The sequence below is a fragment of the Balearica regulorum genome, chromosome 2, assembly GCF_011004875.1.
Source record: "Balearica regulorum gibbericeps isolate bBalReg1 chromosome 2, bBalReg1.pri, whole genome shotgun sequence".
Taxonomy (NCBI): Eukaryota; Metazoa; Chordata; class Aves; order Gruiformes; family Gruidae; genus Balearica; species Balearica regulorum.
This window is the reverse complement of record NC_046185.1, coordinates 24,306,041-24,331,743: the sequence shown is the minus strand read 5'-3', so window position 1 is coordinate 24,331,743 and position 25,703 is coordinate 24,306,041. Positions and strand designations below refer to the sequence as shown.

Sequence of the window (25,703 nt, the reverse complement as noted above, 5' to 3'; positions counted from 1 at the left end):
CAGGATCTTCAAAATGTGGGCCCATGGCATTTGCTTGCTGCCAGGAGCAACCCCAAAAGGACTCGGGGCCATTGGGGAGGGCTTTTCTCTACAATCAACATACTGAGAAGAGCTCTGGACACAGAAAATTGAAGGCATTTCTGAGCAACTTTTTTACAAGCATAAGTAGTGACAGGACAAGAGGTAACGGCTTTAAACTAAAAGAAGGTAGATTTGGACTAGGTATTAGGAAGAAATTCTTCCCTGTGCACTGGCACAGGTTGCCCAGAGAGATTGTTGATGTCCCCTCCCTGGAAGTGTTCAAGGCCAGGTCGGATGGGGCTTTGGGCAACGTGGTCTGGTGAGGGTGTCCCTGCCCATGGCAGGCGGGTTGGAACTAGATGGTCTTTGAGGTTCCTTCCAACCCAAACCATTCTATGATTCTATGATTAACATTCTTCTCACATTCAAAATGGTGAAATTCAGGATGTAGGCAGAACTTCACTCAAAAGCAAAAATGGAAAAATAATAAAGATCTTTATTAAACATACCCAAAACAACCAACATGTTTGCCATCACCGAGATTTGCCCCAAACGGTCACTCATCAATATAACGTGAATCAAATTTTGGTGCTGGAGTTGGCCGAAGCCACACAGCCAACAGTAACACATCTCAGGGATTCACGGTGCTGCGGGTTAAAGGCCGCCCTCGTCACCAAAGAGGCCTTCCTCAGGCTTCTCCGCGTCGGGAACAGGCACCTGTGTGGAGGCAGGATCGCTGCCGCCGCCGCCTGAAGAAACGGCGCCCGCAGATGCCGGACCCGATGAGCCTTCCCGCCTCACCACCCCTCGCTCGCGGGGACCTACAGCGGCGCCGCTCCCTCCCGACCCCTCCCACCTCCCTAACGGCCACCACCGCCCCGCCCCGCAGGCAGCAAACCCCACCCCCTGCCCGGCGCAACTCCCGGCCGCCCCATCCCGCCCATCCGCTCCTGGCAGAGCGCGTGACCTCCGTCGGCTTCAAGCCCGACTTCCGGTCCCGCCTCGGTGTTCTCGTCAAATTCTTTCGGCTGAGGACATCGAAAGCGACGGACGATAGAGGAGCGCACAGGCGCCGGAGAACCCGGAAGTGCCTGTGCGGCGGAGCCGGAGCGGCAGGAGCTGCCTGCGCGGGGCTCCGGCGGCTCGGCCGGCCCGGTGAGGGCGGCGGCTGGGCGGGGGGCACGGAGCCTCGGAGGAGTTTGGAAGGGCAGGTAAAGGGGTCCTGTGAGGGCGTGGGGCTGGGGGAGGGAGGTGTGAGGGGTGGCCTGAAGGTATGGGCGGGGGTTCCCGGTGTTGTGGGGGTGCCCGGGGGAGACTGCGGCGGTGATGGGGGCGGGGAGGGCTCTCCTCAGGGAGAGGAGCGGTGGCAAGCGTTAGCGTAACTTCGGCTTGGGTTTTGGAAGATGCTGCTTTACTTAAAGTAAGGGTGGCACGAAGCTGGCGGTTTTGCCCTGTGCACCATACTCGAGATCGGTGAGGTGTGTCTTGGGTGATGCTTCAGTATGGGCTTTTACCAGTTAAAAGTGACAGGATTTCTGTTACTTAAATTTTATGTGAAAGCATGGTAGACTGCTTCACTTCCTCCTTCTCCGTTTTTTTGTTTGCTTGTGTTGACTTCTCTTTGATAGTAAGCTAGTTATTAGTTTATATGCATTTGTATCTGTTTATATAAAAGCTAGAAATTTGTAAATGCAAACAGATGTGCTTTCATCTTGGTCTATATTTCATCTTTATATGTATCTCTACATATAGACATATATGTTTAGAAAACAGAATTTGAAATGTAATTTTCCATATATCCAAGTAGTGTGACTGTTGCTTTATTGAAAATTAGGCTGACAGATTTATAAATAATCTCATTGTCTTTTCTTTTTTCCTAGTGCTTGACCTGTAATACAGACATCTTCCAGAATGCTGGAGTCCTATGTAACTCCTATTTTGATGAGTTATGTGAATCGCTACATAAAGAACTTGAAGCCTTCAGATCTACAGTTGTCACTTTGGGGAGGTGATGTTGTACTTAGTAAACTTGAATTAAAGTTGGATGTACTTGAACAGGTATGTTATGTTTACAGTAGTTACAGTCTGTGTCTTTGATTTAAAAGAAGTTGACTAAATAATTTATGTTGGTCTGCACAGATAAATGTTCATTTAGTACTTGCTGTTTTTATATGCAACTCCTTTCCCCTCCCTGCATTTAGTTATTCTTGCATTAATTCTGTGCCATTTGTTTAGTAATGAATGGTAGTTCTTTGCATATTCTGTGAGTTGGAAGATGTGTGTATGGTGCGAAGAGAAAGACTTTTTTGTGGACACGTTTCTTCTTTCAGTAATCACTGTTTTACACTACAAAGATTAACTAAATTGCTTTTCCAGGCATATTTACTAATTGCATACAGTAACTAATTAAAAATGTCACAAAATAAAGTAGGATCTCTTTTTAATTATGTGTACTAAACAGATTTGTGTTCTCTATGTTGTTTTATAACTCCAACTTTCATCACTTCAGTTGCATCCAAACTTAGGAGTAATTGAGGGACAGATTTGATCAGCTGGTTTACGTGGATTAGATCAGAGGCTCTGTAAAACTTAGCCTTTAAAAAGACAGATTTGTCCAAGTAAAACAGTTGATATAGAATTTGGAACCTGCTGTTAATATGAACTGGTTAAGTCTTAGCAGAAGGACTGTTTCTTTCTATGCTTATCTGAGTTGACAACTTAGAGTTGAGTGTGTGAGACAGATAAAGCTGTTTTCTGTTTTGCATGGTGTAGTGAACCTTAGCTGGAGTCCTGTGTGCAGATGTAGTCCAACTGAAGGAGCTGAGAGAAATGCAGCAAAAAATAATGGGAGATTTAGACAATATGGCCTCTGAAACAAGAATAAAAGGCAGGGAATGTCTCTTTTAATTTTGAATAAAATAAGGTGAGACAAGATAGGCAAGAGTTATATGGGCAAGACAAGAAATAATGGAATAAATGCCATCCAGGGAAGCTTACATTGGGCATCAGGGAAAAAAAATTCCATGTTTTAATTGGAGACCTTTTAAATTGGTTAATTCAGGATCTCTGGTCCTATTCTGGAAGAGGAGAGAATCTTTCAAGGCATCCTGTCCTATTTTCTGTGCTTCTGGAAAGTAGTTGGTGGCCTCTGTATTTTCTCTCAAGTCTTCCAGTTCCTCATTTTCTTGGTACAGCTTATCCATACAGCTGATGTGAATACTAGACTTCAGTTGTGCAGGTCATGTTCCTCCTGTGAATGTTCAAAGACTTTTTTTTTTTTTAGTGTATATGTTATGGAATCAAAGAAGGGTTGATCAGAAAGGAATTCTGGAGGTCATCTAGTCCAACCTCCTGTCTGAGCAGGGCTGTTGCCAGCATTATGTCAGATCAGCTTGTGGTTTTCTCCAGCTGAGTCTTGAAATCTCCTGTCTTGGTTGTGAAAACACCCTCTTTGAGTAAACTGTTCCAGTGCTATACCATGTAGAGAGAAACTTTTGACCTAATAACAAATGGTGACTTGGGATGGGTATATCAAACTTGCTATTACCTGGCACTGTTAGAATTTTGCTGCTGTCACTTACGTTGTTCCCTTTCAAATAGTTGCAGTTTGCTGGACCCACATGCTGTATTTGAGGATGCTGCTTTATGCCTGCTCAGCAAAACTCTTTGAGTATGTGGTAATACAACATCCCCAAGCCTTTGCAGCTGACAGGGAGCTCCCTTGAAAAGCTAAAGTCTCTAAAAATTACCAGTATATGTTAATTTATTTGGGTTCTCTGCCTGGATGGATTCATAATATCCAAAATTAGTCACCTTAACTACTTTGCTCTTCCAACATCCTTTCTGTCCTGGGCTGTTATCCCCAGCCTGGTTCCCTGCTCCTTATCTGGCGTGAATGCAGCCTTAATTTAATGCATTAGGCTTTGGAAGCAAATGCACATCCCGGGGATGTCTTTGGAGCCTTAAACATTGTCAGAGAATTCCAGCTTTTGTGGAACTAACCATGATTATTTGGAAATATTAGCACAGGTGCCAAACTACTTGGACAAAGTACTTCATAAAAGATTTAGGAACAAGTCTGCGCTTTCTCTCCTTGCTCCTTGTACTTCAGCTGATGTTAGCTTTCCCATGTCATGTTGTGCTCTTACGGGCCAAAGAACAGATGAGAGCAGAGTGTGAACTGCTGTCCTCTAGAAGATCTTACCTTATTTTTGGGACCAATTTGGAACCAGTACCTTTTGGTATCAGATATGATATAGTTGTTGGCACAGAAGATTTATCAAACCCAAAGAGAACATGTCAATACCTGAAAATACTTTGCATGTTTTTATGTATGTTTTACGTGCTCTCATTAAACTAAGCTGAATGTTATTGCAATAAGTCTTAGGGTTTGTCCTTCCCCTGTGCCCCCCCCCCCTTTTTTTTTTTTGACAATACCAGTCCTGTAGTGAAAGCTGAGTACTAGTTTGTACTCAGGTTCAACCTTCTAGGTACAGTGTAACTTTTGTATGTAATCATGTCACTCTTTGAATAGCCAGTTGATTTGATAATAATTATTTTTAGCTGAAGATTAAATGTAATAAAATTTTGATATTAGTTTGTTCCCCTATCCTGGATGATTCAATTACTCTAAGACTAAGCATTCTGAGAACTTTTCCATCTAGGCACAGTAACTGGCACATTGTACAAAAACTACTTCAAGAAAGTATTTTGTAATTAACCTTTAAAATTAATATTTAAATATTGTTTAATGGAAAAGCCTTTTATGCACTCTTGGCAACTTTTATATGAAGTCACTATGATACCAGAGGTAACAGAACTACCTATGATCTTGGTAACTGGCTTGTGCGTAATGTTTCTGTTGACACAGTGGTATCGCAGAGATAATATACCTGGTGAGCTCTTTTTTGCTGCTTGTCTATATTTCCATAACATCGTAGCTTATTATGTTAGCTGTTTTACAAACCCAGAAGGGAAAGGTGAAGTGGTCTTTGATTGGAGGACAAAGGAGAACTTGATCTAAAGATTATTGAGTTTTATTGTAGTGTGGACTCTTCATATCTGAAAGAATTTAAAAAGAAATATGAAAATGCTAATGCACTTTAATTTTAAGGAAATAAAAATATCCTTACTGTAAGCGTCTTTGTTACCTGTCACTGGATTACTTGTGAAATACGGCCTTGAACGTGAAGAAAAGGTATTTGAGTTAATACTGATGTGGAGGAAACAGTACTTGCCTATCACCCCAAAGTTTGGGAAAGCCTTGTATTTTAGAGCAAGGGGAGATTTTTAGGGCAAGGGGAATTCTGATCATCTGGTCTGCAGTCTCGCGTGACGTTGGTCAGTTATTTATGTGTCAAGCCCAGGAGTTTATTTTCAGCCATATCATATTTTTTTTGAAGGATTTATATGATGTAAATGTAAAATCTAAAATGTAAAGTTTAATCAGTTGTAACTGTAAATGATATGTTAAGAATTTCATGCAGTACTTAATGAAAAGGGAAAGACTGCGCAGGAATGGAGGAGGAATAAAAATGATCTTTGTTATGTTGTCTTATGAACAAGTTACTAAATTTGACACACATTTGTTTTGTATTGTCTACTGAAATAGCACAACAAAGATTTCTCTACAGTGCTTTATGGAAACTTGCTTGTGCAATTAGGGGAATGTCAGACAACATTTGCATCTAAATTACTTTGTAAAAGAAGAGCTACATCTTCTGAATATGTTGTGCATTTGGTTGTATCATCTCATTTTGAAAGAATTCCTACTTCTGTTCAATTTCTTTCAATATCTTACAGTTAACTAGACAAAAATGAGAATGTGTTAAATCCATCCAGCAAATAGTGGAAAAAGATCCCTTCTAGATTGCCTTTTGAAGTAAACTCATAACTTAAACTTGTGAACACAAGTCAGGATCTAAATAGACATTGCGATATTGAGGAGTGACATAAAAACTATCTATCTGTGAGTCTGGAAAGGGAATTTATTTCTATTACTGTTAATAGCGATAGTTTGCTGTCTTGATTCATGAAAGCATTGTCTCTTAAGTTGTAATGTATTTTTAAATTGCATATTTCTTTGATCACTTATTTCTGCAGTTATGCCCACCCCCCCCCCCCCCCCCCAACCTGTGGGATGTAAGGTACTTTTTCATTTATTGTATGATCAGCGTAGCAACATCAGTAGCTAAACTGCCCAGTGCTTGTTTTTGGGTGGCTTAACTGAAACTGTCTGGATTAAAATTTTATTTGTGTTGATTCTAAGCCTAAGGCTGAATTATTAGGACAGAGGCTTTTACTAAAATCCTTCAGTGTATTAGTGAATAAGATGAAGAAAAAACACTTTATGAAAACAAATTATGGACTTTCTCATAAAAACAGTTTGAAAAAAAACGTTCACTGTCCTCTTTTGGAATGAGGACTTGAAATGAGATGTGACTTTGTGTAAGCATGACCGAGGTAGGAGTCAAGAGTTTCCCTGATATGATGGATGTGAGTTTTTTTGAACTTCATTAGTGAAAGCTCATTAGATCCCAAAAACTAATTTACAAACTGAAAGCAAAAAAAAAAAAAAAGCTATAATTTCTGTAGTTGTCTTCTCTGAAGATGTTGTTAGCAGTGAATATACTTCATCTACTCTTAGCTCTTGGATGCAGGATAAACTTTTCCATAGTACCAGTAGAAAGGCTGAGGAGGTATCAGCTGCAGAATGGAGAGAGTGTTCCCTGAAATTGCTCCTTTTAGCAGTTGTTGTCACTGTGGTGGTGCTAGGTATTTGTGGGTAAGAATAGTTGACTCCTCTTTTGGGTCACTAATGAGGGGCTATCTTGGAATGCTAAGCTGTCACAGTTGCAGTAGTGGTTATTTCAGCTCTGAACTTATGACAGTAACTGCTTAAAAAAATAAAAATTTTTAGTGGGCTTTCAAAAGATGTCACTAAGATTGGATTGTGGTTTCAAGATCTTGAGCAAATAATGACACTACCTAGCTTCACTGAAATATTCTATAGGTAGACTTTATCATATATGGCAAGTACTAAATGCAAAATACACTTGTCCTCAAATTTTATTCATATAGAACTTCTGTATGAACAGCAGGGATGAGTCTAGGTCAAGCAGTGCAGGAAAATAGGCTTTCTGGATCCAATTCTAGATGTTTGTCTCAAATTCTCTAGCAACTTGCCTGCTTGACCTCAGAGTTTCATGGACCTTCTCTATTTAACTCCTACTCATTGATAGGAGTACTGAGTGAAAGCATGTAAGTACCTAAACTGAGCCGAGGTGCAAAGGTGCTTGAGCCCTGAGTTGCCTAGTTTTACCAGGGAAATTCTGAAGTTCTGAACAAAGGTTTATGTTCCTGAGCTTACGAAGAAACACAACAGTTAAGAACCTGGGGGTGCTGGTCAACAGCAGGGCCAATGTGAGTCAGCAGTGTGCCCTCGCAACTAAGATGAAGATGTAAACACCAGTCTATAAGCAACTACAAGTGAAGACATCTGTTGATTTTCCCCCCTCCCCCCCCATTAAAACTTTAAAATATTATATAGCCAGAAATTTTAGGATAGGACATCAGAAAGGTAAAAAGATATATCATCGTTGAAGCCTCATCATTAGACTACTTAGTATGGAGAATGCTGACTTAAAATTCTGACATAATATAAAATATTGTTTCTTTGTTTTGCACTAAGCACTTATTTCCATTATTTTAAGTCTTGATTTCAAGTCCTGGGACCAGGTCTCTAGCCTGACCATTCTGTCTGATAAGCATTAAGCTCATGCTTCCCAGGAGAACCCATGAAGCTACTGGGGAAACTTCAACACTTTAGATAAACTATTTAGGATACAAACCTTGGCAGCTTGTTTTCTGCTCACTTTCCGCGTGCAGCGGCTGGCCAACTGGGGCTGTCCTATAGAAGTGGGATCTATGCCTGGCACTCCACCTAGTCAATGTATTTGTTGGAAGTTCTGGACTGACTTGCACCAGTTTTTAAAGCAGCATGACATCCATGTTAGGCCTTGGTGAGGAGGAGTTTGGTTTTGCCAATGAAGAATTCAATAACTTTGTATTTATTGAGCAGTTTGCCCACTGACTGTTGCCCCATTCACATCAACCTTAAGAGCACCAAGGTTTTGCAACTCAAAATACTAAAATGTTTTGCAAGGAATTGCCTTGCTGTGGCTTTGTCAATGTTTGTTTAATTCCGAATTTGTATTCTTTAGAATAATGCAGGCTGCATATCATTTTAAGTATTTACTTTCACCTAGCTCATTTCTACTTGTCCCTTGAATAGTGACACATTTTACAGTAACTTTACATAAGAGATGTGGTTTTAAACTGCCTTTTATTATCAAGGACATGGTAATCCAAATGTCTTCTCTGAACAGACTAACTGTAACATAATTATGCAAGTGATTATAAAGTCAGTTGTCGAGCCCCATGGCACACTGCTGATTGGGGGAGGGAGAATAAATTTTGACTTATGTTTTGTGCTAGAACCATACTGTTTTAAGTTACAAGTGTGTCTTGAATTTTCATATGTTTCAGTAGCTAATTCACCACTCTGTTGTTGTTAGGAGCTGAAACTACCATTTACTTTTTTAAGCGGGCATATTCATGAACTTCGGATTCATGTGCCATGGACGAAATTGGGATCAGAACCAGTTGTCATCACTATCAACACAATGGAATGCATCTTGAAATTAAAGGATGGAGCTCAGGTAAGAAATGTAATGAATACTTTTCTACCATTGAGAGCTTGATGAAAACAATAGCTTCTACAGGTCACTTTCTTTAAACCCAGCTGAAGAATCAGGCACATGAAGTTGTGGTCCCTGTTATTTTCTGAGAGGCTAATACTGTTATTCTCATCATGGCTACTATCTTCTCTTATGCATATTTTTAATTCCTTATTAGCTGTGTTCTTGCTGATGTAAAAGTGTCTTAGTAGTGCTCTGCCAGAACTTTCCTATGACTAGATGAGGAATGGATTTAAGGAGCAAGGTAGCATCCTGTGTGCTTCCAGCTTCTGCCTCCCAAGAGACAGTGCTGGTTGCTTGAGACAGTTGTGTGCGATACCACTGAGCATTGAGCATTTTTCAAAAGATGTGTTTATTATTGAAGGAGTGCTTTAAAGATCCTGGAGTGTAATCCTCTTTTCCCTTTGGAGGTTGTAGTACTTGCTTGAGTTTACTTGGAAGACTACTTACATGTAAGGGTCTCAAAGGGCTTTTTGTTTAGTTGCTTGCAATAATTAATCCATTACACCATTTCACAGGCTCAGGAAAGATTTCTTTCTGACACAGTGAAGCTGAAATATGCAGTGACTCAGTCTTGTTATAAGTCTAACTTAATTACCAAGAAGTCATTGGGTATGTTAATGTTGAACTAAGCTTCTGTTGTCAGTGTGGTGCTTTATAGAGGCTTTGTGGTGGTGTGTGTGTTTTTTTTTTTTTTTTTAAGCCTTGCTCACATTTTAATTTCAACATAGAGTCCTCCAGTTATATTAAGGATCATGCAAAAGAAAATTGCCATTTGTGCAAAGCTTTTAAGTGGCTGGTAGGGTGTTGATGAGCACATCAACAATTAGATACAAGGCAGCAACAACACTGGAAAACACTTTTCCATTACGTTTGATATTTCTTGTAATATTCTCTTACCGTTTCAGAGCTAAAAGGCTTTTGTTGCGGGACTAGAATCTCTAGTCCTAAGGTATGCCATCCACAGAGCATATGTTTGTGTTCTGTAGTTGCACTTCATCTGTGTGCATACATGCACGTGCACATAGACACGTGTGTACACACCAACAGCCAAATGCTAAGTACATTTCCAATGTTAAGGTAAGATTTCGAGGCCAGACATTCTGTGAGAACTGTGTTTTAGAAGCAGCAAATTACAACTAATTATAGAAGTTGCAGAAAAAAATATCTAGCCCATGACTTTGTGCAACCCAGAACTAATATTTGCTACTGGACCATGCAGATGGCTACTGCTGGAATGATCAGATTTCCTGCTTGCATGGTATTTGAAACTTAAATTTTGTGGTGCATACAGCAAAGGGTCAAGTGTCACGAATGTAAAGCACTCCCAAAACAAGTATTTGTTACAGATGTTTAAGATTCAGAGGCAAGAAAAGATTTTTGAAAATTGCAACTGACATTTGAACAAATTATTCAGTGGTATGTACACTCAGGAGGGTAAAATTTGGATCTGTGCCATAGAGGGATTATCTTTGACTAACAAGAATGTAAATGAAAGCACTTCTTTTATGCTGTTTTCTGAGGATATAGTTTAAAAAGTTGACAGCTTGAATTTTATTTCTTAAATTACTATTTGAAAGTGTTTTATAAAAGAAAATGTTTTGATAAATTCTTGTGTTCTAACTTTCAGTGTGACAGTGTACTTGGCTAAAACCAGTTGTCATAGAAATCTTTGTAATAAGTGAATTAAAAAAAACCTGAATGAAATGGAATATTTCTGTGGAAAATTGTAGTAAAATGAACTTTCAGTGAATTTAGCTGCAACTGGAACTGTTCTGCCAAGAACTTCATACCAGCGAAGAGCATAATTAACAAGAAAGCCTAGTTTAGTTCCCAAAAACTTATTGGCTTGATCCTGTGTGTCCTTCCTCAGATGAAACCTCTAATGAGCACATGCATAACTTTACCTGAGGAAAAAATAGAGTTTCTGACCTCAACTTAGTGTGATGTGTATTCCTTGGAAATGGGCTATTTCAAAGAATGGTTTTTTTGAACATGTATGGGGATTAAAATACATGGCATTGTTTGAAGCTATTGTCTAGTGGAACCTACAGTTTTCTGTGAGCAAAAAAACTTCCCTGTGTATGGTTTTTTGAAGAGTGTCAGCCTCTTGTGAATGCTTTTGTAAATCTGTGCTTTACTCTGATGCTGTGTCATTGTTAGTTCAGTTTGTGTTACATTCGTTGTTTTTGTTAATGCTATTGCTGCATCTCCTCAGCTGAGAGAAAAGTTTGGAGTAGACAGTAATGACTCAACTTCTAGTTTTATGCTGATATTCTCCTTTTCTAAGCAGAAGTGTTGAATAAGTGGTAAGTTCACCCAGTGATATACAAAATCCACAGTGTAAAATTAGTGGTATTTTTAGTGAATTGTGAAGTCTGAGAATTTTGAAGGTCACTGCTCTTCCCCTTTATCCTGTGCTTTTTCTCTACAGGTGATATTACCACTTCTAAACAGACTGTTAAATAAATATGGCTACTTTATAAGAAAATGAAACTTAAGTGCATCAGGAACAGAACTTTGCAGTGATTAAAGTGGTGTTCTATTGAATATGCTTTGTATGTGCTGTTTTGGTTATGAATTTGGTCTAATGCCAGTAATTGAAGTAGAAATTGGGTGTGAGGCATTTTGCATTGCTTTTTGATGTCTGTCAGCTTAATGCAGCCATGCTTGTTTTCTTGCTCCTGAACGTCATCTTCTGCAACACTGAGTTTTCATTAAAGTATGACCATTTATAATGTTTTCAAATTCATGAAGTATGTTCGTAAGTACAATTTGAAATGTGTTATTACACACTTAAATGTGATTCTGAAGTTCACTTGAGTTGTGTTTTGTTATGGTAATTGACTCCCATGAAGTTGTTCTTCATGAAGGTTATGTATTGTTTTAGCGGGTGGTTAAAGTTCCAGTACTATATTCTTCTCATTACTTACCTCTATATAGTAAATCTCAGGACTTTTACCTAGAATTGAGGTCCCCTTGCTAAACCTTTGTTAATGCTGTTTTTCTCCTTGTTTTGTCCTGTTGTGCCCTTCTCAACTCCTTTCTTTTCTGTGCAAACTTTTTTATTTTTATTTTATTTTTTAAAAGCTATTTGAAATTCTTTGTTCATTTCTCCCCCCCTTCCATGCTACAATACCTCTGTGCTCAAACCAGAGGCTCTAAATTTAGTCTGTGCAAATTGGGAAGGACAAGTCTGTGTTTGTTTCCTTCACCTTCCTGACATTATAACAAACCACTAGGCTAATCTTCTTTATGTTCAGTCTTGAATTCTGTGGTTTTTAGTCTTGGAACTGACACAAATGAGGAGATTCAAGGAGAAATGTATTAGCTATATTACTGCTTCACTTTTGAGTCCTTGCCTTTAATCAGGACATAGTGCATCGGGAATATGCTGATGCATATGAAGATGAAAACTCTCTCTACCACAAGGATAACTAATTGTGGAATCAGGGCAGACTGTTAGATCCAAGCACTTACAGGGGCACAGGGAAGCCAAGTAGTTGTTTGGATCAGCCCACAGACAATTAAGCACTGTTCCTTTTGAGGCATTACAAAGGAGGTTTTGAAGGAATATAATAACTTTGTGGAAGCAGTGAAGAACAGCCCACAAGCATGTATGACAGAATAGCAGACACATACTCTTATCTGACAATCAGTAGAAACTGTCATTGAAGAATGCTGAAAGCAGAAATTGATCTTGACTGGGAAATGATTGAGATGGTAGATGGGGCTTGCAGACGGGTTATGAAGGACTTTGAAAGTGAAGACGGGAGGCTTGTGTTTGAGGGTGTAGTTATATAATGTGTTTGCTTAAGTGGTAAAGCTAGCTCCAGGTCCAAAGCAATGCTTTGCTATTTTCCTGTTCTCACCTGGGTTGAAGTAGTTCAATAGTATGTTGTTGTATGAAGAAGCACTGCTGTTTCTTCCATTTGAGTGTATGGATATGCTGTTCAGTGATAGCAAAAATATGCTAAGAGTTGGAGTCGGAGGACTAACTGTCTTTACTGGCCCACCTTTCTGCTTTTCTTTTGCTTGTGTAGAAGCTCAAGGTTTTCATTTTTCAAATATTTTTATTTGGTACTTACTCACTTTCATAATGGTATCTTTAGTTCAGCAAATCTGATGCTGAGTTTTAATGTTTGTATACAAAGTTTAAGGTGAAGATTATATTGAGAGCTGCCCTACAGGAAGCAAACTATCATCAGCTGGTATTGAATCATCTCAGGTTAATGATGAATAGAAAATTCTATGCCCATTCATGCTGCTTATTATTTGTATTTTAATAGCTGAACGTAACAAGGGAATTTTATCTGTTTCTAGATGTGTGTGCATACAAATAAGTATCTAGAATCATTTTGGTTGGAAAAGACCTTTAAGATGATCAAGTCCAACTGTTAACCTAACACTGCTAAGCCCACCACTAAACCGTGTCCCCAAGCACCACATCCTCACGGCTTTTAAATACCTCCAGGGATGGTGACTCGACCACTTCCCTGGGCAGCCTGTTCCAGTGCTTGACAATGCTTTTGGTGAAGACATTTTTCCTAATATCCAATCTAAACCTTCCCTGGCACAACTGAAGGCCATTTCCTCTTGTCCTATTGCTTGTTACTTGGGAGAAGAGACCAACACCCACCTGGCTACAACCTCCTTTCAGGTAGTTGTAGAGAGCAATCAGGTCTCCCCTCAGCCTCCTTTTCTCCAGGCTAAACAACCCCAGTTCCCTCAGCTGCTCCTCATAAGACTTGTGCTCTAGACCCTTTTTCTTATATATGCATCTCTAAGGGGGGGTGTGTGTGTGGGGGTGTGTGTATATATGTTAGTAATGAGAACAGTTTTTGCATTACTTTTTAATTAAAACAAATTCCTTTGTGGAAATCAGACTTAAGTAGAGTTTAATGTTTTTCCAAAGGTGCAGGAAGGTTTGGTGGAGACTTTAGTTGGGTTTTATGCTATTTTCTGTCAAGAACTCAAGTTTGAAGAGTTCTTACATTTTCTACGAATTGCTTGGTGTGAAAAGAAATGTTTTAGGTAGGAGATTCTCTTTCAGGGATATTATCTTTCTAGGGGAGAAATACTGTATCTCACAAATCTCTTGCAAAAACATTGAGTAAACTTATTTTTTTTTCAATAGAGGAAACAGAGTAAAGGCAGGCTGCAACAGCTGCTAGAAGAGACCTTGCAGCATTTGGTTCAGGTGCTTGTCTTTGTATTTTCAGTGTTTTCAAGTGAGTGGCTAAAGAGGAGATACTGAACAGCTTTGCTTAAAGCTGGAGTAGTATTCATACATTTTAGCTGGGCAAGCAAGAGTGACCATGTGATTTACCTGTTTGGGTTTTTTTCCCCTACTAAGCACTTTCATATGAAAAGTCCTTAAAAGCAAAGTATCTGACTTTTTAAGTGGCGGTAATTCTGTTTGCAAAAGAAATTGCCTTTGTTGTGACTTTTTTTAAAGATGCCTGTAGGCACATCTAATCTTCTGGTTGTGGAAGTCCTTCCACTGCCATTGTGTTGCCTCAACCTGAGTAACTGGCTTGCTTATGTAAATGCCTGTTACTATCTTAGTCATTTCAGGCAGTTTTCATGTGAATTTGTCAGCATTTTTTTTTTAAGCCCTCTTCAGTGCTAAGTCATGGTGATTTCAAATGTCTGAAACTGATTGCTGTGAAAGGTAGGAGTGGCCCCACTGGATTCTTAATGTGCTTATGCCTGAGCCCTAGGAGAGCTTCCAATATTCGTGTGCTGCCTACAGGCAAAGATAGAGGGGCAGTCCTGACCTAATCCTAGTGCTTCGTCTGGGTCAGTGAGCCTTGCTGTTGGGTGTTTCTGCTAAAGAACAAGACTTCAGATAGTAAGCGCTCTTGCTTTCTGTTCCATGCGGTACAGGATGACATCTTTATTGGCAGTGCTGTACCTGACCTCTGAGAACACCCATAGGGACAAGGCGTGATAAACTGTCCCAGTGTCTTGAAAAATGCACATGACTGTTTATGTGAGAAGGATCTGACTAGGAGGACACTTTTCTGAGCAGCCAAACAGTGGATGACTTAGGAAGAGAGGGAATGTACGAGTACCCAGGACAGCTGAACTTCCTGGTTTTTGTAACATTCTCGCAGTTTTTTATTATGACAGTACATGTGTGCATGAAAGGTGTAAACAACATATGTTTTCTTTTCTTTCTGCCAGCTTGTCTTCTAAGCACTCTCTAACTGGCTGAAAATTACATGCTTATTGGAAAGATTTAAAACTTGATAGTTTCCTTTCTTGACATAGTCCAGCAAATGTCAACGTTATACATCTTAAAAAAGAGAAGCCAAGTACACTGTGTCAGGCATGTTTACTATGATAGCAGATTCAGGGACAGAAAAGCAGGCAAATATATTTGGGGCTGTATTCTTACTAAGGAGCTTGGACTTTGAATGCAGCTCATTTCAAGAGGACTGTTGTCAAAATTAACCTGGTCGATATTACAAAATGTATTGAGATTTTATAACACACTGATTTGTGTTCAAATGAATGCACTTTGTGAATTAAGTGTAATGAAGAGAATGCAAGACAAGGGTATGGCTCTGTGTTGGTGTAAGTGTTGCAAGATAAAAAAGCTGCCAGGAGCTGTGTGTAGTTACAGTTTTCCCTTCAGTGCCTGCAGCAGCTGGAGCAATAGTAACTAGTAGGTAAATGATGCCTTCTTGCAGCTTGTCTGTTGTCATCTGAATAAGCGCTTCTCTGTGTACCTCTTTGTGATATAGTTCAGATCAAGTTTGTGCTTTTGAAGGAATCTCCTGGTTGTCCAGACTTGCTATGCTTTGACCTCCGTCATGTGGTCGTCTCGGAATTGATGAGCTGGATCTCTTTTGGATGAAATTAAAGGGGAAAATGTACTCTAGGAGTATGGTAATGTTCTCCAGCCGCTAACTGAAATTGATAACAGTTGTCTTGTATGAGTTGTTAATAGAATCAATACTGTGATCACCAGCCAGGTATGGTCTCAGGAGTGTAGTGAATCCCACTAGACCAGTTGAGATTTTTTTCCTAGAAATTGTTCTGGCTGTCCAGGTTCAGAAAGTCTGTCTAACTCATGTTTAATGCCTACTTCTCCGCTTTTCATAGTTAGCGTGTTTGTGACCAGTAGTCATCTCACGAAACATCTAATAATGGACATGGTGCAAGCACCGCTTTTTTTATTTTCCTCTCTCCTTTATAAAAGCACATGCCTCTAGTGTTTTATGAGACTGCAGTAAACTTGTATGTTCCTCTTATCCAAGTGTTCAGGAAAAAGTTTACATGGTAAGAAAGCAGAATCTAAGCTTTCAGAATGATAGATTTTTATCACTCTGTTCATTCGTATAATGGTTTAAGTACCAAACATTCTGCAAACAGTCTGGAATTGCACTTTCAGAATGTAATCTGTCTCAAACGAGAAGAAAAATGAAAACTGTCTGTGGTAGTCAAGCAGGTTCCATATTACAGGCAAATACCGGTGCTTAATATCTACGTATTTGGCATGGACAGGAGACAGCAAATTAATACTCATATCCTACTTCCAGCAGTGTCTTGAACTCTGTATAAACAGCAGAACATTCTGGTATGAGATTATTTGTCAAGAAGACTTCCAAGTGAAATGAAAGAATTTTAGGCATATGAGGACGTAGAGATTAACAGGGAAGGTAATGGACCCTGGCACAACTAAGTAGTGCAGCTGCGCTTCAGATTGTCATCATGAATTTTCTTTCTTGGGGATGAACAAGTGCAGTTCTTATGTCCTTCATACTAACAAACTTCAAGGTATGATCACATTACCATGTGTAGACATCTCATAGTGTTGCTGCTATTTATTTTGTGCTCCTCTGTACTGTGGGAACCTAATTCAGTACAGGTAGAGAGCAAGATGTTTCTGCTTTTCACATTTTAGAAGTCTAGCTCTAAAATTCCTCGTCTTGTTCCTTCTGTCCCCTGAGCTACCTCTTTCTAAACTGATTGTTTGCTTCAGTTTGCAAAAAATGATTGAAAGACAGTCTTCATAATACAGTACTGGTAATTGTAAAGCTAATTTGACATGGACATCTTATCTTATAGCTGCTGTACTGGTGGAGGGCCACTGCTTAAAAACAACTTTCTTCCAGAAGTAATAATGCCTGTCAAATGTTGGGGTTTTGTTGAGGTTCAAGGCCTCAGGTTCACTAGTTGGCTCACTGTGCTTTGTGGCACTTTGTATCTTTTAGTGTACTCATACGATTGATTCCTCTTAGGCATATGGACTAGGCTTCTTGTGATGTATTCTAAATTGCTTTTTTGCTTTTCTAAAACTTAAGTATTTACAATTAAAGATTTTTTTTTTAATACTGTTTGGCTATATTGGCTTAGACTGGCTCATTGTCTTTTTAAGATGTCGTTGTGTGTTGGGAAACGTGGCCTTGCCAAAGATGAAATAATGCTTTTTAAGTTTTAAACAACTCGTTGCCCTCAAAAAAAACCAGTTTAATTGTTCTTTAAATTCAAGGACAGAAATATATTTACTTATGTACAAACATGGGTTATATACATTAATGTTTTAATTCTTTCTACATATAAGTGCACATGAACTTCATTTTAACTCCCAAATTGATGTCCCAGGTTTGGAGGCTGAGTTTTTTCCAAATGCCTGTGTGGTGCTAGCTCTGTACTTCATTTAATGTATGACCTTTCTATAGGCTGTTAACAGTCTTTTCAGCTGCAGGGTTGCTTAGCTTAGTGCAGGGAACATGTTTGGAGCATGCCCTTTTAAGTTACTTGGTCTTGTGCAGAAAGAACATCAGTTGGTAGCAAGAGGAAAGGATATTGCAGGTAGGAGTAGTACATGGAGGAAGGCTAGGGCACCCAAATGGAGAAATAGGTGGGAAGAGATTAAAGCCCCGTGGTAGATGTGAAGGGGAGAGGTGGTTTTTGGGGTAATGGGTAGTGGTCCTTTAAGCTTTCATAACTTCACATTCTAAATACGCTGTTTAATCGGATGAGGGTAGGACACTTACATCAAATTTCATTTGTTTGCCTTGGAACACCTGACTAGCTGAGAAATATCTCATTTCTTTTGGTGGAACCCTGTCAGGATGCCGCATTTTGGAAAGATGTAGTCCTAATTCTGTACATATTGGAGTAGTTTTCCACGTGTATGAATCTTTTAGGGAATCCTGCGCAGTGCTGAATTTCTTGAATCTGTCATAATATTTCCGTAGTTTAATATATTATTATGTTCTATGCTTTGAAAATTCTCTTTTTTTTTTTTTCTTTCTTCAGAGCAGATTAGTAGAACACAGTTATTTCATGGGTTTGTTCTAAATAGATGGGTATATGGGGCTTGCTGTTTTCTGGATCAATTTATATTTCAGCAGAAATCGGCGCTTTATGCGACATTTGTTTCTGATTTGTACTCTTTTAAAAGTGTCTGCCCAAAAGCCGAAGGCTTTAAAATTAATCTTTTTCACTTTCCCTTCATTTTTGTTTATTCCCTTTAAAAAAAAAAAAAATCTTAGCATGCTTTTTTTTGAACACTAAAAATGTGGGTGCTGACTTCCTAATTAGCTTCCTTCTTTCTACTGAGAGCTCCAGTTTAGCTATAACTTGGCTATAGAAGTTGATTCCTCTACTTTTTGTAACCTCTTCACCTTTCCATGCTAGGTCCCTTCCTCTGTCAGTTTTTCCCAAGTTCTCTAAAATGTGATTTTTGTCAAAGTAAGGAAATAATATCTCAGTAGTTCTTCTCAGGCTTGTGAGTATTTTGCCATGATTCTTGTCATCTTTCCTTCAGTTTACTTGGCTGATGGAGCTCACTTAGTGCCTTCCATCTTGCTTCCAGTTCTAGCCTCCTTCTTCCCGTGTGCTGGCATTTGGCTTAATGTGAGGTGGACAACTTGCTAATCTCAGAGAAAACAGAACCAGCCCCCAAAAGATGGTGAGGTTGCTTGATTTCTTTGTTCTGGGTTAGTGCATTGAATCAGCTTGTGGGGTGATCAAGCGATGGCCAAAGATGACGTACAGAGAAGACACCACATGTAGTAAAGGCTCAGCTCTGCTTAGCTCTATTGGCTAAATGTGTCCTTGACTGATCAGTCTCATCCCACTAGACAGTATATTGAGTGGTTATCAGCTGACCTACTGGACTGACCTTTCCAAATGATAGCCAATGCTTTTTTTTTTTTCTTCCCAAAGGTAATTTTGTAGAACTAGAGAATAGTCAAGATCTAGTGTCTCTCTAATGCAAAGGCATGTCAATGCACTTTGCAATTTCAGCTCAACATAGAGAGTGAAGAAGCAGACCGGATCCGTCTTCAAAACTGACTTGGTTGAGAAATAACATGGTGAGAATTGAGAATCTCAAAATTTAGTGTTAAATCAACAAATGTTCATGTAATTCTCATCAGTACTATAATTGTTGATGGAAAAATAATTATTTTCATTTGCTGAAAATTGAAGTGCTGTGAGCCTGTTGCACATGGGCTACCATTCTTGAAAACAAGAGCTAGGTATCAATGTGAGCCTTTCCTTGAAACTGGACTGTATTAGGAGTAGAGACTTGTTTGTGTAGAAGCTGCAAACCATGCAGGGAGTATGTCCTGGCTGAAGCACTTAACCATTTCCAAGTTGTAGAAACTCACATGTTGTTGAGAATATTTTATTGTTATCCTGTTTGATAGGATAGCACAAACACAGGCACAAGGAACACTCATTTTACCTCATTTGTCTCCCTGTCTTTCCCTCGTTTTTCTTATTTTTGCTTCCATAACATTCTCTAAAATTGATTCTAGTATTTGACTGTAATTTGCCACTGGCAAGTTATGTTCCAGTTTAAAAAAAAAAAATTAGAAATCAAATTATGTATGCCAACAGCCAGTAAAACTGCTTGACCCCCAAATATGCACATTTCTCTTTAGTCACGCACGTGAAAACTTACAAACCTATGCCAAATGCCAGTGTTAACAAAATCTGTACTATTTATTTTAACCAAAAGCAGGTGCTTCTCTTTTCTGCATGGGTAATCACGTTTCTGTGTTCATCTCTGTCCTGCAGCACAATTTTACTTTACCAAGCTGCCTCTTATGCACTTCTTCGACACATTGTCCATATATATCCCACTGTTGTTGTTGTTTCTACTTTGCCTGTGAAGTAGTTCAAAAGTAGACAGTTCAGTAATGTTGTCCATGTGGACAGGAAGAGTTTTTGTCTCTCAGGAAGCTGATGTTGCTTCTTTTACTCATTTAAAACTGTAGTTCCGTATTTCCCACTTTGTTGCTTTAGATTCCCTTGTGTGGGAGATTGTGATGTTACTCAACAAGTGAGGATGCAGCAGACCTACGTATCTGTTGTGCTGCATTGGTGTAGAAAGCTGGTTCTTTATACACGTTTGTGTGTATCTCTGTCTATGCATATTAAAGACAGCTTCCCATCTGACTGTTTTTCATTTCATTATTGCTTGATGATAAGGAGGAACAGTTGGGACAGGAAATATAAATAGCGCATAATACATAGGTAAATGCTTGCATTACAAAGTCATAATTTCACTGTTATTCCACATTTTAGTAAGGCAGTGATAGCAGTGAAGAGCTGTTTTCTGACTGTTTGGTGGGTAGACACTGTCATGTATGCCTAGCAAAATGGTAGTCAATGTGTATTTAATGTCCTCCCTTCCGTCCTCCCTTCCGTCCTCCCGATGGATTTTTTTTCTTCTGGAGTTCTTTCATGGACCATCTTCACGTGTTCTGCAATTGCTAGAAAATTGCAAACCTCAGACTATTTACACTACGCAGTACAGCTATATTCTAGACAGTTTGCGTGAAGATTGTGCATGTTATGGTGGTTTATATTTCTAGATGAAATCAGCTGAATTTGCTTCGTGGAAAGAGGAGAAGAAGATACTCAAGTGACTTCTCGGCTGCAAAATGAACTTGGAAATGAACTCTTGGCAAAGCACTGTTTAGAAGGTGCATTGTTGAAATAATGGTTTTGTTCTGTACCAGCTAGGATAGCTAGTATCCAGTACTATACTTTTTCTTTTTTTTTTTTTTTTGAAGTAGCTGTGCTGCTAGGGAGTTGAAGGGATTACATGTAGCAGACCAACATCTTAGGAAATGGATGGCATAGGAAGTAAAATATTAGAGCTACTGCAGTGATGATCACTGTAACTGGTGTTTTAGAACTTCAGAGCGTGTTGTGGGTTTCAAAGTTGTGGCGGGTTTTAATATGAACACACTAGAATTAACTTTTAGTGTAGCTTAATGTGGTATGTTTCTAAAAAAAACAAACCCCCAAAAATCAACGAAAAAGACCACAACCCAAAAAAACCACACCAACCAAAAAACAAAGTCAACAGGTTAGTAGGTAGAAAAAACTTTTAACATGGAAAATAAGGGGGTGATTGGTGACAGCCAACCTGGCTTTACTAAGGGCAAATTGTGCCTGACAAGTTTAGTGGCCTTCTACAACAGGGTTACAGCTTTGGTGGATAAGGGAATAGTGACTGATGTCATTTACCTGGACTTGTGCAAAGCATTTGACACTGTCCCGCATGACATCCTTGTCTCTAAATTGGAGTGACATGGATGTGACAGATGGACCATTTGGTGGATGAGGAATTGGCTGGATGGTCACACTCAAAGAGTTGTGGTCAATGGTTTGATGTCCAAGTGGAGATCAGTGCCGAGTAGTGTTCCTCAGGGGTCGGTACTGGGACCGGTGCTGTTCAGCATCTTTGTCGGTGACATGGACAGTGGGATCGAGTGCACCCTCCGCAAGTTTGCTGATGACACCAAGGTGTGTGGGGTGGTCAACATGCTGGAGGGAAGGGATGCCACCCAGAGGGCCCTTGACAGGCTGGAGAGGTGGGTCTCTGCGAACCTCATGAAGTTCAGCAAGGCCAAGTGCAAGGTCCTGCAAGTGGGTCGGTGCAATCCCAAGCACAACTACAGGCTGGGTGGAGAATGGATTGAGAGCAGCCCTGAGGAGAAGGACTTGGGGGTGTTGGTGGATGAGAAGCTCAGCATTGATTCAGCAATGTGCACTCACAGCCCAGAAAGCCAACCGTGTCCTGGGCTGCATCAAAAGAGGTGTGACCAGGAGGTCGAGGGAGGTGATTCTCCCCCTCTACTCTGGTCTCATGAGACCCCACCTGGAGTACTGTGTCCAGCTCTGGGGTCCCTAGCACAGGGAAGATGTGGACCTGTTGGAGTGAGTCCAGAGGAGGGCCACGAAGCTGATCAGAGGGCTGGAGGAGCACCTCTCCTGTGAGGACAGGCTGAGAGAGTTGGGATTGTTCAGCCTGGAGAAGAGAAGGCTCTGGGGAGGAGACCTTACAGCAGCCTTCCAGTATCTAAAGGGGCCTACAGGAAAGCTGGAGAGGGACTGTTTACAAGGACATGTGGTGATAGGACAAGGAGTAATGGCCTTAAGATGAAGGAGGGTAGATTTGGATTAGATACAAGGAAGAAATTCTTTACTATGAGGGTGATGAGGCACTGGCACAGGTTGCCCATAGAAGCTGTGGATGCCCCCTCCCTGAAGGTGCTCAAGGTCAGGTTGGATGGGGCTTTGGGCAACCTGGTCTAGTGGAGGATGTCCCCCTGCCATGGAATTGGATTATCTTTGAGGTCCCTTCCAACCAAACCCATTCTATGAACTTGGGAGTTGCTTCAGAGTGACTGTTTTGAATACAATGATGCGTGCTTCTGAGCTTTTTAACCTCTCTGTGATACTGCCTGTCACCTACAGATGTGTATATCACATCTAAATTAGAAGGGGAAAATAGTACAACATCTTGCCAGAAACTTTTGCATTACTATATAATGATTTTGGAAATGTATAAGTATCCTGAATGTCAGCACTTAAAAACATAATACAAATGCTGTATATAACAGCTCATCTATTTGAGGAACTGCTCTGCGGGGTAGTCCTAGGCAAGGTAACTAACCGAATCAGTCCCTGCCAGCAGACCTGTTCCTCCCTGCCACAGTCCCTTTCCTTCCTTATGGTGTGGACTAAGGCATTCAGAGGCCAGAAGCCGACTTGTATGTCACTGATGAATCTGAATTTCAAATTTAAGGCCAAGTTACTTTTGCTGTTACAGAGCTCAGGATTCAAACCTGCACCAGCTGCTTTCAGAACAAGGTTGTTGCAGCATAAGTCTTCACTGTTCGTGGTGATGCACCAGCTAGAAAAGGTTGTTTGGTTTCTTTTTTGCTATGGCTAATTTGGTGAATTGGTATTTGGTGGTGATGTCATGGTATGTATCCTTGAATTTTGGAACAGAACCCACTTGCACAGGAACAGAGACAAACAATGATTGCTGCAGTGTTATTGCTACAGAATCACATTTCAGAGCAGACCTTTGGGATTTTTCAAGTTTATAGGAAAAAAAACTCCACCAGTAATGGTCTTTTTGATACACTTGATTACTGAAAGTAGAAACCAACAAAAGTATGTATTTATTTTAATTCTGCAGGTGGGCAAGTAGATGTAAGAGTTGAAACTCAATACCACAACCTCACTGATTTGTATTCCAGGAAATAGGTTTACTAAGACAAATGCAAATACTAACATGTTAAAGTGGTATATTTCTCTATAAAGTACAGAGAAACTGTTCTACTGTGTAAATACAGGTGTATAAAGTGGAAAGATTAAGTGTAATCCTTGTACCTTTACTGATTTTTACTTAGCTTTTTTCCTGACCTATTTACAGCAAGGAAATACAATGCCAATAGTCAGTGTCTTTGTTCCAAAGTATAAGGTGAAAGGATTTATATATAATCTTTGGCATAATTCCTAGAAGTCTACGGTTGGATTCTGATTCGGCTCTCCCTGGCGTAGGTCTGGAATACCTCAGTTGATTTACTTTGGAGTAATTCCAGATTTGTCCCAATCCAGCTGACATCAAGTCAGGACCCTACAATCCAGCTTTGTTTCATGTAGTCGGGTGAAGAGTTTGGATTGGTATGATTTAACGGGGAATGAGGTGAGGTAATGCATTTAAAAATATTTCCTTGGAGAGGAAGTAGTTTTTCCTTGTTTGTTGATAGATTAAAGCATAGTTAAATTTGTTGGAATGTATTTTAGCTCCTCATTACAGCAAAACCTACTATTTCAGAAGGGGCATGATTACAGATTTTGTAGTGGAAAAAACCTGTAATTTATCCACCTTTTGGTAAAAGCATCTTAAAATTCCAAAAGACAAAATACTCTTAATTCTTTCAAGTACAAAGTCTACTCTGAAATTACAGCTTGTTCCTTTTGGAAAGAGTGGTATTTTCTCTGAAAGGGTGTGATTCAATTATAATTTATTAGATACAGTTATTGAACTTAAGCAGAAAAATTCCCTTTATGCACCTATTGCTTGTGACTTGCCTTACAATACCTGCACTTAGAGTGGTTCCTGCTAAACAATTTTGATGCACAACTGATGAAGATTATGTCTTATTTTGAACACTTATGGGCAATAATAAACTCTATCCCAGTGAGCTGCACTTCTGGAAAAAAAGAATGGGGAAATGTTCAGGTTTAACCATGCATTTTCTTTTCTAAGGAAAAATCACTGGCTTACTGCTTTACATGCCGGAGAACCCCATGGAAACTGTACTGTGGTGCTGGCAATAGCCTGGACCATCCACTTGTTGCAGTCATCTTCTTGGTTTAACTCCCAACTGTTAAATAAACATGAACTTTAACTGTAAATATTTATTTCCTTGCCTCTGGGGAAGATGGAACAAACTTGATCCTTCTGTTGAAATATGAAAATATTTTTCTTTTTTTTCTTCCTCTCTTCTCTGTCATATTTATTTAGTGGTTCTGCCTCTGACTTGCTAAGAAACCATGTCCTGAGGGCATCACCTTGACTTACTGAGGATCCTCACTTGGTTTCCTTTAGTCAGGCACCCATTAGCTTTGGACTAGCTGGTGTCTAGCAGGGCTATTGGTCAAAACACAAAGGCTAAAGAGCCTAGAACGCTCGAAGGTGTTACCTGTCATTTTAAATGTAAGTCCTTATGCATTGAACTAATTAGAGGATGAAGAACACAAAGCTGCTTTACCCATTTTTATTTTATATGCACAAATCATTCTTCTGGAAGATGTTGTCGTTTAAAGGGCTGTATTGATTTGCAAGTATTTTCAGTTAAAGCTGAAAATATATTTTGGTTTCATTAGATAGCAAACTGCCTCTTTTTTTTTTTTTTTTTTTTAATTTTCCCTGTTAGCCTGTCAGCATTATTCAACATTTCAGGTTAGTGTAGGATTCTCTGAAATGAGCTAACAGCTGCAGCAGTAATGTGTAATTACTTAGAATTAGGCCCAAAGCTCATTAGTCCTGATATTTTGGAATCATGTTGATGATTAGGGGCTACTTTTCAAAGTAGTGTGGTTTACTGTGCAGTTCTGTGAGCTGAGGGGTCTCCTGATCAATGCAATCAATGCTGCCCCATAGTCTGCTGTGGGGAGCAGTTGTGTTCCAGCCCTTTGGGTGGGTGGGTTGCTCTTAGGTTTTTTTTTTTTTTTTTTATTCCCAGTGGCAGAAGTGTGTGTCATGTTTCATGGCTTCTGGGACCCTTTCTGCAGGTGAATGTCATCTGGACTGTGCTGTATATCTGTGTAGTTCTGCTGCCTTCTGGAAGCTGCTGCCTTCCTGCATCTCTGCTGGATTCCAGGTGCTGAAACTTTCTGCCCTGCAGTTTTCCCCAGCAGGGCCTGATGAAGACCTGAAAGAGGGCGGACAAGAGTGTGCTGCTGACTCCATACAATTCATTCAGCCTGTTCCTGTCAGTCCCCTTTCCCATATGTTCCTCAGATGTGGACAGTGACAGGGTTGTGGGGTAAATGCATTGTTCTGGCAGTGGGAAGTGGCCATTTATCCTGGAAGCTCTTCAACCCTTTTCCCAGCATGCATTTAAATACAGGCTCATTATA

The 25,703-nt window shown here is 39.8% G+C and overlaps 1 protein-coding gene across 6 annotated transcripts in view; it reads left to right on the top strand.

Annotated features, from left to right (window-relative positions):
• The first annotated feature begins 1,042 nt into the window (after positions 1-1,042).
• VPS13B (vacuolar protein sorting 13 homolog B) overlaps positions 1,043-25,703 on the top strand; it is a 486,160-nt gene continuing 461,499 nt past the window's right edge. For 3 of the 6 annotated variants that reach the window (XM_075743647.1, XM_075743651.1, XM_075743652.1), the window contains exons 1-3: positions 1,075-1,232; positions 1,902-2,079; positions 8,598-8,741. In XM_075743647.1, the coding sequence (XP_075599762.1) occupies positions 1,933-2,079; positions 8,598-8,741 (291 nt within the window). In that variant the 5' untranslated portion in view covers positions 1,075-1,232; positions 1,902-1,932. Of the gene's footprint in view, positions 1,233-1,901; positions 2,080-8,597; positions 8,742-25,703 lie in introns of all 6 variants that reach the window. The other 3 variants (XM_075743646.1, XM_075743650.1, XM_075743649.1) reach the window with 2 other exon arrangements.